Below are 16,423 nucleotides of genomic sequence, written 5' to 3' on the forward strand. Positions count from 1 at the left end.
TATGGTAAAACATTCTTTATTACGAAAAACACACAAAGGCTCAGATTCTGCCAAATTATTGTCAAATATTGCACAAAAGCATTCATACAAACTGAAAATGCAAAACACTGTATTACATATTAAGAGGGGTATTTTACACAATGTAATAGTGTCTTTACCATCATTCTGCAATATACCCATGAGATAAGATAGCCAAATCTTGATTGTCTTAAATGTCAAAAGTAGTAGTAGTAGATAGTTTATTTCCGACATCAAAATCATGACAAACACCATAAAAATGTAGCAATGATAATGCCAAGATTGTATTTCATAGGGCAGCAAAAAAAACATTTAAAATACATATTGTACTGTATCATTTGACCAGTTAACCAGTGCAGAAGATTGAAGGTTGATTATTGCGTCATTTTTCTTTCTTTTTTTTTTTTTCCTTTTCAGTTAGGCACACATCTAGTCACAAGAGAGAGGGGATTGTGTACTTTTTACCAGCCAAAAAGTTGGTAAAAAAAACCAAAACAAACATTAGCCCAGGACAGAATGCAGGGAAACTGGTCAGGGTGTCTGCTTTAGGACGGTTTTCCATTTCAATTGATTTTTTACTTGGAAAAGAATCTGCTTAATGGACTGCGCAACAACACTTCAATGGCAACATTAACATACATGAAGTAATCAAGCAACTGCTCATACAATAGTCTCACTCAGCTTTTGGCCTGATTAAGATAACATGTGGCCTTCATAGTATGTGATTGAGAATTCCTGTTTCTATGAATACTACTTAGGGACTATTTTATGCATGTCCATTTACTCATCATGAGAAGTACTACTTAGCCTGTGAAAATGGATGTATTTTGTCCTCTGTGGCTCTGGGGGGAGCTGTATAAAGTCTGAGGCAATAACCCTTGTGATCCTGACAGGGTTGTCTCAAATTTAGAACAGAAAATGTGTGTCACAAGTTGATGGAGTAGAAGAGACGTGAGCATTTACCAGGCGGGGAGGGTGTAACAAAAAAGAAATCCAACCAATCCAGTGGTTTTAGAGCTTGAGCCATACTAGGGACAAAAAGTCAGCAGGCTCTGCTACACTGATTTGGACCATTCCTTGTATAATCTCCCTCTATTCCCCAACTTTATGGGAATACGATACTAAACAGAACATTTCTGTCCGCTCACCAAAAGTATGAATGCTTTGCTCTTCAGTTCTCCCTCTTTCAACAAGAAATAATGAGTTACTTTCAATATGAGAGAGAAACAATGATCTGAAATGTTATCCAAGCAATGTGTAGTGCCTGATAAATAGCCTGATGTTACTGTACATCCAATCACAGATGACATGTACACCAGACTATAGCTAAATTCAATTGATATATATACACAGATGACTCTTTGTTAGTGCAGATGACAAAAAAGCAGAAATGGTGAGATGTTTTAGGATGTGCCACAGTGAGTGGTTAGTATTGGCGTCAGTTTTTTCTCAATCACACTACATTATTCTGAGTCATCGACATTGTGCTAACCCAAAACTGCTTCAGTAACTGTTTTAAGAGTGGAATCCACCTAGTGAAGAGAGCACAGACTATAGTTTCCTACGGCACGCTGTCCGTCTCCTCAGCCTCCACCAGGCAGGACCGGTCTGTGTCCAGGACTCTGAACGGAGGGTGGTACTCGAACGCCGTGAAGATAGTAGAGCCCAGATTATGCTTCTGGTGCAGGAACCAAATAACCACTGAGACTCCCATGATAGCTACCACGCTGAGAATGACCAGGGCCGACAGCAGCGCACTAGGTTCTGAGGAGGACAATTAACAATGCAAGGAAGTTCACAAGCTTATAGAAGAATAAGTAGTAAACACAAGCTCATAGAAGAATAAGTAATCACAAGCATAGAGGAATAAGTAAAAAAACAACACCAACAAAAAAGGTTGACTTACTTTGCTTGGCTTCCTCTGCGTCTGAAAAGCAAAATAACACATTGTGAAGCAAGTGAGGGAAAAACAATTCCACCCACATTTCTTCATATGTCACATTAACAAGAATCTTGCTACTGTAAATACTCATGGATCTTTCTTTTTTAATAACTTCTGGGAGCTTAATTTAGCAAATCAACAGCCCTTAAAGATAGACTTTATGTGTTGTATTGAAAAAAGTCTTACCCTGAGCTGTCTCACAGACCACTCCATTCTCCACATCATCCATGCAGCTGACATTTTCCCACTTTCCTGTGTCACTATGCAGAGCCACACACCTATCTATGGGCGCAAGGTCTGATGGAGAATAGCTGTCTTCCCAGTTGGTGAACTTCACAGGGTCTTCACTGTACCACTTCATGTCATCACCTGACAAGACAGAGCAATCAGCGCTCCAGCGTGAGACACAACAGGCAGCGAGAATACCAGCCTCCTATCACAGGTAAAGTCAGTGAGCCACATGATGGTGGAATTATTATTATTATTATGGCGTTCCTTTTTGCTTTGCCTTTTGTATCACATTCTCAAAAACTGCACCGAACTGTGCTACAGCGCAAAATAATATCGTTGAAAGAAATAACAGATGTGAATTTCCCCTAATTTAAATGTGATTTAATGTGTCTGTTCTGTCTGTTAGTTTAATGCAGCTTCCCCTACTGGAAGCATGATTGCTTAAAAACAGGATTTCCTGAAATTGTGGCAGAATTTATAGAGAGAAGGAGGAGTCAGTGTTGTCATACAAGCTTTTAAAAGTAGCAGGCACTGGTAGAAAACAAAGGACAAGCTAACAGACAGCTCTTCAGATTATTTTAGTCAAACATGTTGTTCAGGAAAATACAGAAATAAGCAAACCACAGACAGCAGTGTAAATCTATTTTTAGAAAGTAGAATAGAGAAAATCTTAACTCTGGCACAACTTTTAAGCCAACATACACAAGCAGTCCTAAAGTTACACAGAAAAATAGAGATAAGTGGACCTTGAGTCAAGATGTTTTTTGTCAAACTGTTGCACAAAACAATCAATGGACTTTTAACACAGTATTTCCTAATTATTACAAACATCTAACCCAAAACCAAAAAACCCTGCAAGGTTCACTGTACATTTTCCTTCTAGTTACCTCCAAATAATTGTAATAAAGTTATGTTTTTCCAATTTTTTGAGAATTAGATTTGATATTATGGAAGTCAGCCTGCATCTTCTCATAGGCCATCGGTCACATGGTACTCACTGTTTGTGTCATAATACATTCCCAGCCACACATTGACACTGCCTTTCCACACCTTTGGGCTATATTTAATGACAAAGTCATTCTCCTCAGCGCTCTGGATGGTCAAAAGCTCTAGAAAAAGGATAACAGCGGAATCACTCACACATTGAAAATACAGTCTATTTTTAATAGTAGCAAAATATGTGATAATAAAATGTTTCATGTACCAAAGCCTTGGCAGAGAGTTTTTGCTCTTTCAAAAGTGTAGCTTTTGATTTTGTCTTCGTCTCCGTGGACAAAGTGGTAACATCTGTCTCTGAAAGGCACCCAGGTGCGTCCATCTCCAGGACAGTCTGAGGAAAGTCAAAAACGTGAGCATCAATAGAAAGATTTGACACCTGAAATATCAAAATTTCTTCTAGCTGTGCACATTTGTGTCGGCCAGTTTACAAGCTACAGGGAGAAACTGACAAAACACTTCATGAAAGATGACTAACTAAACAAACTTACATAACCAAATAACCACATTAAAATGTTGCGACATATTTGACTTTATGTTTGGTTGGATGCCAATTAACACCATTTATCAACCCCCCAATAGACTTTATAAATAAACTAAATAAACTATTTTGTTGGTTAGGTTCAACTTGTGACCGCTGTTCCTCTTTACTGGTGTCTGTTTGGCAAATGCTGTCATGATATTGTACACTGTTTCTCTTGTGGCTTTTAGACCGCTGCACCTGCTATTTGGTATTAAATAGTTTTCCCTCTTTGGAGCTTGCTTATGGCTGTAAAGATAACTGTCAGACTGCTTTTACAGCTGACAAATGCTGCTACAGTTTATCTGAGAGGTCTCGCTTGTGAAACAGTTTGTGTTTCTAAACTTTACCACAAAGAGACATATTTTTAATCTGTAGCTACCTTCTGTTTTTACTAAATAGCCTACAATTTCATCAAATAGGCAGACACTCAACTTTTTATTAGTTAAGTTAGTTTTTTCCTTAAGTAAAAGTATCAATACAGCAATGTAAAAATACTCCTTTACAAGTAAAAGTCCTGCATGAAAAATCCTACTTCGGTAAAAGTACATAAGTATTAGCAGCAAAACATAGTTAAAGTATTGCAGTAATAGTAGTGGTTTGGTCCTTCTGACTGATATATTATTATATATGACATTATTAGTGAGCATCAGTGAGTAAGCAGCATGTTACTGTTGTAGCTGTTGAAGGTGGGGCTAGTTTGAACTACTGAAGTCAGCTAGTTTAGTCCAGTGGTTCCCAACCTAGGGGTCAGGCCCCTCCAAGGGGTCACTAGATAAATCTTAGGAGTTGTGAGCTGATTAATGGGAGAGGAAAGAAGAAAAAACAAAGTTCAGATACACAAATCTGTTTTCAGTTTTTTGGAATTTTTCTCTAACCTTTGATTTTTGGTGAAATATTGGATCATTTGAACATTTATTGGAATGAAACCATGTGGGAAGTTTAGATGGAAAAATCACTATTTGGTGAAGCTGTTAACACCATTCATAGAAATCTGAAATGTGATCCCGACTACACACTGCTTTTTGTAAGATGTCAAAAGCCAAAAAGGTTGGAAACCACTGGTTTCATCTTTAACAATGTCTTGTATTTTAAAAGCTTGTTATATTATCCATTGTGTCAAATCTTCTTCTGAAAAGTAAGTAAAGCTGTCAAATAGTATAAAGTATAAAGTAGCATAACACGGAAATACTCAAGTAAAGTACAAGTACCTCAAAATTATACCTAAGTACGCTACTTGAGTACACGTTCTTAGTGGCTAGTTAAGTTATGCCCTGTGTGTCGACATTTAGGGACTTTACAGTGATACCTGTAGTCAAAACTTAGTCACGGCTTATCTAATGAAACCCTGTACAGAAAGAGCGCAGATAATAGTCACAGGCCTACGCAGCGCTGCAATCAACGACAGTACAATAAAACCATGCCAGCAAAAACATTACGTTGATTCAGCTTAGAGCGAAGACTCGGATTTCTTAACACTTACCTCCCGTCAAACTCGGCTGAAGCTGCGTACACAACACAAACACACAAAACAATGATCGGGAAAGGTGCTTTTTCCCCTGCGACTCCATGACAGCGGACACAAACTGTTCTTGCACCAAACTAGTTTATGACCTGCTCACTCGACTGTCAGCAACAACGTGAGTCAGACCCCACCCACCGGACAAACATGGCCTCAGCACTTAACACACTTAGAACTACATGTTGATTAGACTGCCTGGACGTCACTTCAGTACAATACACAATATATTATTTAAAATGTTTAAAAAACGATCGGAGAAGACGCCCCCTTAAGAACATTGTTGATTTACTGAAAAGACATAAGGCGTTTAAATGTGATTTCAGTGTACAGTATCATTATACATAAGCCAGTACAGTTTGTGGTTTATACACTCATAAAACAATACAAAAACAAAAAAACAAAAACAAAAACAAAAACAAAAAATCCAAAGCAAAACAAAACAAAACAAAAATACAAACAAAGACAAAACAAACACAAAACAGCAACAACAACAACAACAAAATCTAAAGGGGCATCTTGCCCCAGTAGTGGGGTAAGATGCTGTCTGTGGTAAGATGTCCCCTCTACTAACTTTTAATTTTAGGTATCAACAGACTTTGTAATTAACATAATGCATCTCATCAAGAGCATTTGCCCTGTATTGATTTCTCTCTTACATTGAGTAAAATAACATCTTTTTATAAAGGCCATGTTTATTTAAAGGACCAGTGTGTAAGATTTAGAGACATCTAGTGGTGAGGTTGCACATTGCAACCAACTGAATAGCCCTCCCCTTAAAGCGTGAAGGAGAACCTACAGTTTCTCCTACACGCTTGGAGCACTCACCACAAACGCAAAAGGCCCTCTCTAGAGCCAGTGTTTGGTTTGTCCATTCTGGGCTGCTGTAGAAACATGGCAGTGTAACATGGTGGGCTCCGTGGAAGAGGACCCGCTCCATATGTATTCTAAGGTAATGAAAACAAAATTATTCTTATTTTCAGGTGATTATACACTAATTAAAACATACTCATGAATATTATATTCCATTTCTGCCAAGTCTGATCCCCTAGATGCCACTAAATCTTAGACACTGCTCATTTAAATTGGCATTTTAATGATGTTTAGCTTTAAAGGGTTTAGCCTTAAACAAAGCAAAATAACAGTTTTTGAATTTTGTCAACAAATCTACATGTTGTAGACAGGTCAACTAAATTATTGTAGACTGTAGTAATATTATTCATTAATCGTATTTTTTTATCTGATTGCTAATTTTAGTTAGATTAGGTTTTGCTAACAGCAAATAAGCTAGTAGTATTTTGAGTTGATTTTACATTCTTTAATTAAAACATGATGTAATGTCCTAGTTTTTCCAGAGATCTTGGTAATTGTGTCTTTTATTAATGTTTTACACATCAACAAGCATCAGACTGTACTGAAAGATAAGGGGTTAGTTTGCTCCAAACTAATGAATGGTTCCTCACATGAATCTCCTCACTGGATGACCAAAATGTTTTTCTGTGTTTGTCTTTGTTAAAACACACAGATCCTTAAAAACCGATAACGAAAAATTAGATCAAGTTACCTTCAAAATCTGATAATGTGCAGAATTCCAACACAGAAGAATAGAAAGAACAAATAAAGGCTTTTACTAAATATAGGCAACACAGAGACATCAACTGTATTCACATTTGTTGGGCACAGGCTGAGTTACATGGGGATTTGCCCTGGGGTGCATTTTCCTCCATCTTTCCCCCCATTATTTATCAATTTTGAAGATATTAAAAGTGTAGGCAACCACTGTATGTTTCAGCTGTCATACTAGTATGGAAACAGGAAATGTAGCCCTTGAGACAGGTTTTGAACACAGGAAACCTCTAGATGGCGCTGTTTGCAATATGTTCACAAGACTCAATAAAGTTTCTGGATTTAAATTGTTTCATAAACTGTTCCCTCAACTCAGAATAGATACTTTTTAAACAAATACACTCAGATGTTCTTTGTGAGCTTGTTAAACTTCTATTGATGGAGACAACATTGCTTGTTTCCTGCTGCTGCTGTTAAATATGTGCATGCATGTGCTTTATTATGAAACATTTCACTTCAAATTGTGCTCTGAGAACTTGTGGTGGACGTATTTCACTATGATTTATTGATTAATCATGTAATCAATAATTGTTTGTGGCACTCCTAACTATATGACTATAACATTGCGCTGTATTGCATTATATTGTGAAGTGTTTCTATTATTCTGTACGCTGGGTGACAAAAACAACAGAAATCCCTAACAATATAGTGCAATCCAGTGCAATGCCACCAGAAACTAAAACATCAAAAAGTACCACAGAGTTTTATCGACAGCTATAACATAGTCTCCACAAAGAATAAATTGTAAGATTTCCAAAAGTTGTAATTATTGCAGGGGTAGTGCAATCATTTCAGTGTACATGTTTATCTTGTTGTATCCACTCCCGGTCATTAATAACAATAAATACAATAAATAGTGCTTTAATAAGACTAATCACAATCAATATGTTCAACAGTTACTTTATAGGGCATCAGTGTTTAGGAAAACATTCCCTCTTGCTAAGTTGCACTCAAGTTATATGCTTCCTGCCTGAGCAGGCGAGGGAGGGGACATCAGAGAACCTCAGGGGCAGAATGGTTGTTGTCCGGGGGGAAAGAGGGGGTTTCAACTCCATTGCTTGTAGGCGCAGGTGGCACAAACACAGACAGCTGGAGCTTGAGTTTTGCTCCTCGTCTGGAGCTGGTGGCTTCCCGTAGGGTGGCACAACACCCTGCAGGATACCGTGGGGACCCATCTGCCGTGGCAAGGCCTGCTCACAGACTGCCACATCCAAGCTACTAGAGTGGCCCCCATCCACCCACCCTAAGCCTCGCCTCCTGATACCCATAACTCACCATGTCCAGGCCATGCATGTTGTTCACAATACCATGTGACAGTGTTGATAGTCCTTACTAGGTCCTCACCTTCTGGGTTGAATGCATAGCAACTCATGAATATTGTTTGTCCATCTCAACAGAACGACAGTACAACTAGCCCAAGATTTTGCTCTGAGGAATATGGTTGCATAATACATTTCCTTTACCAGTAGTGACACAAGGCTGAACTAAAGTTCAGTTATTATAACTGATGGAATAAAGGACTGTAATGGTCTGATAGGAATGTAATATGGGATATGTTTAGTGTACACAGAATATCTTGTCATATATTTGATTCTTTTGTGATGAACAGTAAAGAGACATCACATTTTAGAGCATCACATCATCAATGGTAACTTTTAAGTGTATGGCAAAATGTTTCCAGCCATCTGCAAGAGATAGTAATATCTAATTAATTCACTGAGTGGATATTTGAAGGTCTTGTAAATGTACAGTGTGTGCAAGGCAAGAGATGATCACTGTCACATTAATGGAGTATGCTATCTGGGAGAAAACTGACAGCAAAGTGACCTTTGTCAGCTGCTGTGCTGATTGGGGAACTTAACAGATGTTTCTGTTCTACTTCCGTTATTTGAACCTCAGACGATAGAGAACTGTATCTGTATTTCAAAATAATAAAGACAAAAGGCAGAGCCAAAAGATGAGCTCCTCTTAAAATGTAATGTGTTGTGACATACCTTTCCATACCCTCTTATGGCATCTATGTTGCTTTTGGCAATCGTCATGTTTTGTAAAGATAAACTGAGGAAGACATAATTTTTGTAGTGTCTCAAAGGTAATTAATTAACACATACATATTTCCAAAATCTGATATAGCCAAATATCTTATTAAAGAGCCACTGAAAGTGAGAGACAAAGTGAGAGACAGTGCTTGGATTTCAGCCCTCTAAAGCTGCCAGGCTCCAGTAACAACAACATATATTAAAATGTATTCTTCCACTGTGAGACAAAACATATTTTACCAATGGGCAACACAAATTATGTAAATAAATAGGTTTATCATTAACTGCTGCAAGGTTACCAAAAAAGTTATCACTGCAGGTTTTAATAAACTCAATTATATGGGAGAACAGTTGTACTGATGAGGTCTTTTTGAAGCTCTTCTCGCCAACAAACACTAGACGTACAACAGATAGAAAGTTGCAAAATTTCAAATTTTTTATTTAAAAAATGTTGAAGAAATGAACAGAATAAACCTTAGGCAACAATCTACTGAAAAACAAAAGTCTTTGGCTTTAACAAACACTACAAAACAAAAAATACAGAGGAGAGATTCCTTAAACTGTACATACGAGTTACCACTGGCAATTGTGTGGCACAAGTTAAAAAACAAAACAATAAACTTTCATATAGCTCTATGAAAATCTCTTATTTCCTCATGCTGTCTGTACAAAAAACTTCATAAATTAGAACTTTTTCATATAACTTAATGACTGTTCAACATGATGGTTACTTAAATGAGCAGTTTTTTTCTTTGATGCACCTCTGCAACTCTTGACGCAGATACTATGGCACTTGGTTCAGACACAACTAGCAGCATAAACCTCACAAGACAGTATTACTTCTCAGTCTCAGGCATTACACAGAAATCTCAAGTATAATCCCAACGGCCCTTTACATTTGTTGCACACACTAGCTAACTACAGAGGAAATGCTGCTGCAAGTTTGTCTAGACCCAAGACAACGCAACAAACGTGTTTGTTTAAGGGAGCACAGATCCAGTGAACATTACAACTCTTTATCGTCATTGTTGGTCTTAAATCAGCGTCTGGAATCTATGGACATAAAAGCAGCAGCTTTTTGAAACTATGAAACTGAATGTGTGAGTAAAAACGTGTTGCTGCCCACCTAATGGTTACAATAATTATAACATTATAAAAAAATAGGTTTGAAGAAAATCAAAAAGTATTCAAAACAACCTGAAAGGAAACAGCTGTATGTGGCCAGCTCCTGAGCGTGGCATTTGGTCTGGAAGGGCGGGCTGGACCTGCTAACCCGACCTAATACAGAGGAGAACGAAAACTCTGAGGTAGATATCTGGTCTGACTGACCACCAGGTCGAATCACAGGAGGACACCTAATCAAAAAGCCTGCTTCAATCCACTATGATCAAAAAAAAAAAAAAAAAAAAAAAAAAAAAAAAAAAAAATCTGACATTTTTATTAAAACCACAATTTTTTAGTGCTATGTCATATCAGATCAGGTTGCTAATGTAGCACTGTCCTTTCTTAGTTTTAAAATTCTCTTCGTTTTTAACTAAATCAACTATAATGTTGCATTTTTTCTGTAAGTATGAAGTTCAACTGTGGCACATGCTGGATCCAGGCCTTCCTTCATGCTTGTGTGTGTCCATATTGTACTAATACCTGTGAAAACTGAATGTAAATGTACAAAAAAGGCACACTATCCAAACTGCAATCTAGTTTGCAGTGTCACTTATGTCCTGGTTAAAGAGACAAATGATGCTATTTCCTCAGTGTACTAGCTCACAATCTTTGGTGAGGTGAACTACAATTGAAAGTGCCAACTTTGTTTCCTATCAAAGAGCGAGGTACAATAAAATACACATATTCATCTCATTTCCCCCTCAACTTACTGAACGTTTGCCTAAGTTCTATTACAAGGCTTTGATGAGTTTTTTTTTTTGCACAATCATAAGTCCATGTGTTCCTGTTTGCTTTTAAAATAAAAGTGAAAAAGACACACCCCATCAAAATAACAATTAACATCACCCAAAGAAACAACAACACAGCCAACAAACAAAGTACATTTTCCCCCATCTCATTCCCCCACCCCACCAAGTTCAATTTCAGCTACTCTACAATACCAAGTAATCAAAAAGGCAAGATTCAAAAGGTGATCTTTCAGCGAAACACATTTCAACATCCAGAAACATGTAGGGTCTTCTTTCTAAATAAAAATTACATCCAATAAAATCCTAAGATGTGGAGTCATTACATTCAAATATTTTTTTTTCTCTAAAATTTCTTTTCTGTTAGTTTTGGGCGGGGAAAAGCAAAAACACAGATTTCAGTAAAAGTCCTACGTAGCTCATTTCCAAGGCAACAGCTCTCAACCCTTTTCGCTTATTGCCAGTTTCTGTGGTGACCTGTACAACTACTGTAGAGAAACTATTAAGGCAAATCTGAATCAGATAGCAAGATCAATCTAAAGCACTAAGAGAAATCACTTTACAAGAAAACAACACTTAACACTTCACCATAGCAACACTCACACAGCAAGCACAAAACATCATTTTCAAAATGTCTGGATGAAAAAAAAAAGTCTTCAGACAAAAAAAAAAAAAAAAAAATCTGGAAATATTAACAAAAGACATTTATTATCATGCACTGTGAACAACTAGTCAACTGATTCTTCCTTGTATCCTGTGGCAATCTTTGGTAAAAAATAAACGTTTTCTAGTATGAAAATAAAACTTTTTCAAAACGTTTTCTTTATATAATTCAGATCATTTGATAAACTCAGATAATTCTTTGTAGTTTTTGAAAATGATACCAAAAATAGTCTCACTTAAACGATTGCAGAACCTGTGCAAAACAGTGAAAGATCCTTAGCGTCCATTGCATTTGTAGACATGATTGTTTTAGCTGTTGTCCTAACGTTACCTCAGCACTACTTGGTTTGTTGGTAGGAGTATGGGGAATGGTTGCTGGATGTGTCCACTTGTGACTGTGCACCATTTTCCTGGAAGAGAGTAAAATAATCAGAAATGAGGTCAAAAATAATGAAAATGAGGTACTTTTACACACATCAGGCTCTACTTCTGTCAATGCTCTCACCTCCACAGGAACAGATGTTGTCTGCATGTGTGCATACTGGGGTATATATGCTCCTTGCATAGCTGTGTTGGCGGCCATAAACTGCACAACAAAGAGAAGAGAGTCATGTAGAGAGCATATTCATGATCTACACGTTTTACAGTTTTATGAAGCACAATGTGTGAACTTTTTTCTGATCCCCTGCAGCGTTCTCTCACCGTTCCTGCACTGCTCAGGGAGAGGTGACTCATCTGCTGTGCGAGCGGGGCCATCATGGATGTAGGCTGCAGTGACAAAGACGGGTCCATAGAGGGCGATATCACTGTACCCTGGAAGAAAAGTGTGAGCAGGTGAGAGGGATGAATGCAGACAGTGCTTACAAAATAGACAGTAAAGGCTTATTATTGTGTAAAAAAACCCCAGAAAGAATAAAGACGACAGAATGTCACAAGAGTTATGCACAATCAGAAACTGATTAATCTCACATCTCATGCCCACAGCAGAAGGTGGAATAGTCACAAGTTGTCTATAAGCATCTTGGCTGGCCTGATGCATCTAGCAGTGTTTTCTCGTCTATGCTGGCTCATTTTCAGAGCAAGAGAGAGGACACTTCTCTCTCAATTCAAACCCATCTGTTATAATCTGTTCGGCATCTGTCATCAAATACACAGCTTTACATAGCCTCTCCGAAGCAGTCGTTTTAAAATTCCTAAACACTTGTGAATCCTCAAGGATCAGTGTCACCTTATGTGTTAACTAATACTCTTACATATTGTGCTTGTCTGTTTACAGAAAAATGTTTAAATTCTGTTACAACCACAGAGGGAACTGTTTTGATGAAATATTTGATGAAAAATTTTGATGAAAAAAAAGTGAAAGAGCATGTGACAATGAAGACAGTGATTAAGAGAAAATGAAGAGATTATGGGTCTTACTGGGTGCTGCATGATGTAGGGTTGATGAGGCATCCAGGATGGGTTCTGCACCTGTAACATCACACACACACTGTCAACACAGTGACACTGAGCAGGTGCTATTTCCAGAGAACTGTACTGTATCTAGCACAGCGACAAGTATGAAAGGTCATTGCGCCCTTTTGTGACGTATTTAACTTGAACACTGTTTCCGATTCCTAGTGAAAAAATGGCTGATAGACATGCATGCTGTGGTACTATGTGTAACACACATACTGTACATTATGGGGAAGAAGGATTCAAACCTGGTATGTTGACACCGGAGACATGTAAGGAGACATGGACGTTTGAGCAATCATCCTGTTTGAAATACTGTATGCTGTTGGGAAAAATCTGTGCACACAAAATAAAGTGTATTGTTATCAAATAAAATAAAGTAAATGAGGTGCAATTAAATATACCGACCACAACAGTGCAACCTAATCTGTTGTCCTAACTTACCCATTTTGCATAGCAGCTGCGTTGGGGTCATATGTGAGTGTCATTCCAGCCTGGAGGGTACAAGGAAAACATATATTTGGCAGCTAAACTTAAGCATGTTACTCCAACACTTAACCAACACAAAAACTATTTAAATCGGTTGTGTGGCTTCTGTGCTCAAGCCTGAAAGGAGATGTCCTCGACTGCTTTATGATAAACAGCAAAGAACACAACAAGGATTACAACTTAATAAAAAGCAGGAGCACTTCAAAGTGACAGATGGGAAACATGGGATTTATAAATCAAGCACTAAAGTCATTTCAGCACTGAACAACAATCATGCCACTATAAAGTGCTTCTGCTTTCAATCATGTTGTCATATTTATTACGTTCTCTGTTGTTTATCATACAACGTTAACAAGTAGGAGGCGCTATTGCAGGCGCTCCTGGTTCCATGAGTAAAAGTCCAGTTTATTTTTCCCATTGACAATGTTGTGTCACTCACAGTTGGAGCACTTCTACAGTGAAAATCGGCATTAAACTTATTTTTTAAGAATGTCAATTAAATGTTTGGTTCTTTGAAGTTCAAGAAGTTAACTATGCAAGAAATATCCAATCACAGAGTGCAGGCTTCTGTTACTTGTGCTGCTAATGAGTTTCCACCTTGTAAATAGTGTTCATGTCAACATCCAAGTTGTAATTATGACTAGTAAACTCAGATTGTTCTGAAAGCGCTGACTTGGTGCCTAATAATACAGAAGTGCCTGAAAATCATCAAACATGGATGCCTCACGTCAACCAAAGTCTGTTATTCAATGTAATTAAACCCAAATCTAATAGATATAATGTAATTTTGTCAGTGCACTATATTTTAAACCCTCACTACCAACTCATACAACCTTCTTGAGTTGTCAGATGACGTTAACACTCGCATGTTAACATAGGAATCTAAATAGAAACAGAAAACTGGTGTCCATATCATAAACCCATAAGGTCATTACATTATCCTGTGTGTCTATGTTCTAAGTAAAACTGAGGATATTGAGTAAAGCCCCTCCCACGTGCTTCCCATCAGCCACTCAGTCCTCTCACGTCATCCTGTGGGAGGGAGGGACCCACTTACCAGTCTGGAGTCACCATCTCTTGCCCAGGCTCGACCATTGTGAGCAAATTTATTTTGACTTTGTCTCTTTTTCTGCCCACCATCGGCAAACTTGCACAGCAAGGGTTCGGGGGGTACTAAAGAGAGAAATGGAGAGAGAAACGAAATAAGAAGTTGGTCCTACACACACAGTGTTGTCCTGCTTGCTCTGCAGTCATTCACTCCCTGAATCCTGGGAGTGCACATTCACTAGCCAGCCTGGGAACACAGACATCTAATTTGGCAGCTGTGGAGCTGTAATCCCCTCCCCTTCCTAAAGGAGGCAAGGCCAGAAGAGACTATTTATGTCTAATAATCCAATTAAAAAGCTTAGAGTGGGAGTGGAGGCCACACAAAGCAGCTCTCTCGTTCTCTTTTTCTTTGTCTGTGCTCTGCCACTTAGGGCTGAGTGTATATGAGCTCTTTACCAGCAGACACACAGGCTCCTGTTGGAGGCATGAATCAGTTGACTGACCACGTCATTATCTATTAATACTGTGCACATTACAGTCAGTACTCATTATAAAACAAATCCTGTTATTTTCTTTCACACACCCTTTAAAAGGCTTGGCTGTTAAACAAGATCATCTTCCTTTACATGTCTGCAGTTTGTAGTAAGTACCTGCTAATACAAGATAAATACACAGTATGTCTTACCTGGAACACCTGCTGGTGTCTTAATAAACTTTCCATTGAAGTGAGAAATGACTGCATCACATTTTTCAGTTGACTCCATCCTGAAGTTATAAAAGACATAAAAGAGCATAACTACATCAGCAGGGAGGGAGGGGGGGGGGGTGAGCAGGTGCTTTCCAAGAAGTGCTTCCTTTCTGGGTGGGTGGACGGTTTAAGATAAAAAGATTTTGATCTTTTTGTTTGAGTCTGCAAACCAGAGGTGTGCATACATGTTGTGGAATCAACTTGTGCAGCCCGTATGGGCCACACAAACGCATCACACAAACATTCCTATGATGCATTAGGGTATTTTTGTTTCGTCACTTAAGACCCTGGCCTTGCCTTTCAGGTATTTCAGTCAAACGTCAGGTTATGCAAGTATGGCTGGCAGAAGCTAGCATCACCCAGTCATTGTGAAACTATTTTTAAAGGGGTTTCTATTTGTCCACACATGAACTGTTCTTTCTGACTGGTTATTGACAACATAGCTATGTTTTTTTTTAGATATTTGTTTTCTGCAGGGGGATTTTTTTGGAGACAAAATTAACTGTGTTTTAAATCCTTTTAAGGTGTTATATGTAATATTTTTAAATGTCATAGGTGTGTGAATGGTAGCCTCAATCTCAATCCTCTAGTATCATTCTACTAAAATTAATATCACATTTCCCTTTGACTTGGTTGGCTACTGTTGTAAAGAGGATATTGCTACTTGTCTCCCTTCACCATCCCTGGCATCATTTCCATTTCACTGGTTGAACAGTGGTCTGTTCCTGTTTACTGCTGTATAAGGTGGCTCTTTCAGCTAGGAAGCAATCTGGCAAATTTCCTGCAAAATCTGATACGATGGCACTCATCGCAAAATGTTAGTTAGAGACCAGAAGAGGATGCCAATCATTTCAGTTGGAAAGCCCTAGCATCACACTATATCTCATAGTTAAGATTGATTGATGTTAAAATGCTATATGTAACACCAGTAAATTGCATCTGACCTGGCAAAGCCCACTCCTCTGCTGGCTCCACTGGAGTCCCTCAAGATGCGTGTGGATATGACCTGGCCGAAGTGCTTTAACATGTTCTCCAGCTCCTGCTCATCCATAGACAGAGGCAAGTTGGAGATGTACAAGTTTGTTGGGTCTTGTTCTTGTTGCTGTATGGTGAAAAGAGAGAGAGGAAGCCAGAGGTAATGTAATTACAATGTAAGGAATGCTTGAAACACACCTGGAAACACATAAACATTCCTTTGTGCGTCACATTCAAATAGGCTT

The 16,423-nt window shown here is 38.2% G+C and overlaps 2 protein-coding genes and 1 long non-coding RNA gene across 3 annotated transcripts in view; 1 reads left to right on the forward strand and 2 right to left on the reverse strand.

Moving 5' to 3' along the window:
• cd302 (CD302 molecule) lies at positions 1 to 5,357 on the reverse strand. Its single transcript, XM_042426173.1, has 6 exons — positions 5,191 to 5,357; positions 3,396 to 3,521; positions 3,190 to 3,300; positions 2,147 to 2,329; positions 1,925 to 1,945; positions 1 to 1,782 (listed from the first exon to the last, which is right to left on the reverse strand). Exons 1-6 carry the CDS (start codon positions 5,276 to 5,278, stop codon positions 1,580 to 1,582), a joined length of 732 nt encoding a protein of 243 aa, XP_042282107.1. The 5' UTR covers positions 5,279 to 5,357; the 3' UTR covers positions 1 to 1,579.
• On the forward strand, positions 2,320 to 12,876 carry LOC121906928. The gene is made up of 3 exons (XR_006098769.1): positions 2,320 to 2,402; positions 12,156 to 12,298; positions 12,452 to 12,876. It is a non-coding gene; the product is annotated as an uncharacterized LOC121906928 (long non-coding RNA).
• LOC121906926 (RNA-binding motif, single-stranded-interacting protein 1) overlaps positions 11,441 to 16,423 on the reverse strand; it is an 18,881-nt gene continuing 13,898 nt past the window's right edge. Inside the window, exons 5-13 of the mRNA XM_042426172.1 lie at positions 16,148 to 16,305; positions 15,141 to 15,220; positions 14,466 to 14,581; positions 13,364 to 13,413; positions 13,168 to 13,255; positions 12,884 to 12,934; positions 12,167 to 12,277; positions 11,970 to 12,050; positions 11,441 to 11,874 (exon numbers count right to left, since the gene is read on the reverse strand). Of these exons, the coding sequence (XP_042282106.1) occupies positions 11,803 to 11,874; positions 11,970 to 12,050; positions 12,167 to 12,277; positions 12,884 to 12,934; positions 13,168 to 13,255; positions 13,364 to 13,413; positions 14,466 to 14,581; positions 15,141 to 15,220; positions 16,148 to 16,305 (807 nt within the window). The 3' untranslated portion in view covers positions 11,441 to 11,802. The remainder of the gene's footprint in view (positions 11,875 to 11,969; positions 12,051 to 12,166; positions 12,278 to 12,883; positions 12,935 to 13,167; positions 13,256 to 13,363; positions 13,414 to 14,465; positions 14,582 to 15,140; positions 15,221 to 16,147; positions 16,306 to 16,423) is intronic.

This window comes from Thunnus maccoyii, chromosome 11, assembly GCF_910596095.1.
Source record: "Thunnus maccoyii chromosome 11, fThuMac1.1, whole genome shotgun sequence".
Classification (NCBI taxonomy): domain Eukaryota; kingdom Metazoa; phylum Chordata; class Actinopteri; order Scombriformes; family Scombridae; genus Thunnus; species Thunnus maccoyii.

What these genes read in the sequence shown, in the direction of transcription:
- cd302 (XM_042426173.1), bottom strand. Translation starts at nt 5,278, where the DNA reads ATGGAGTCGCAGGGGAAAAAGCACCTTTCCCGATCATTGTTTTGTGTG. An exon ending in AACTCTCTGCCAAGGCTTTG is followed by an intron (nt 3,301 to 3,395) that starts GTACATGAAACA and finishes TCCTTTTTCTAG; the next exon opens with AGCTTTTGACCATCCAGAGC. An exon ending in GGTCTGTGAGACAGCTCAGG is followed by an intron (nt 1,946 to 2,146) that starts GTAAGACTTTTT and finishes TTTGCTTTTCAG; the next exon opens with ACGCAGAGGAAGCCAAGCAA.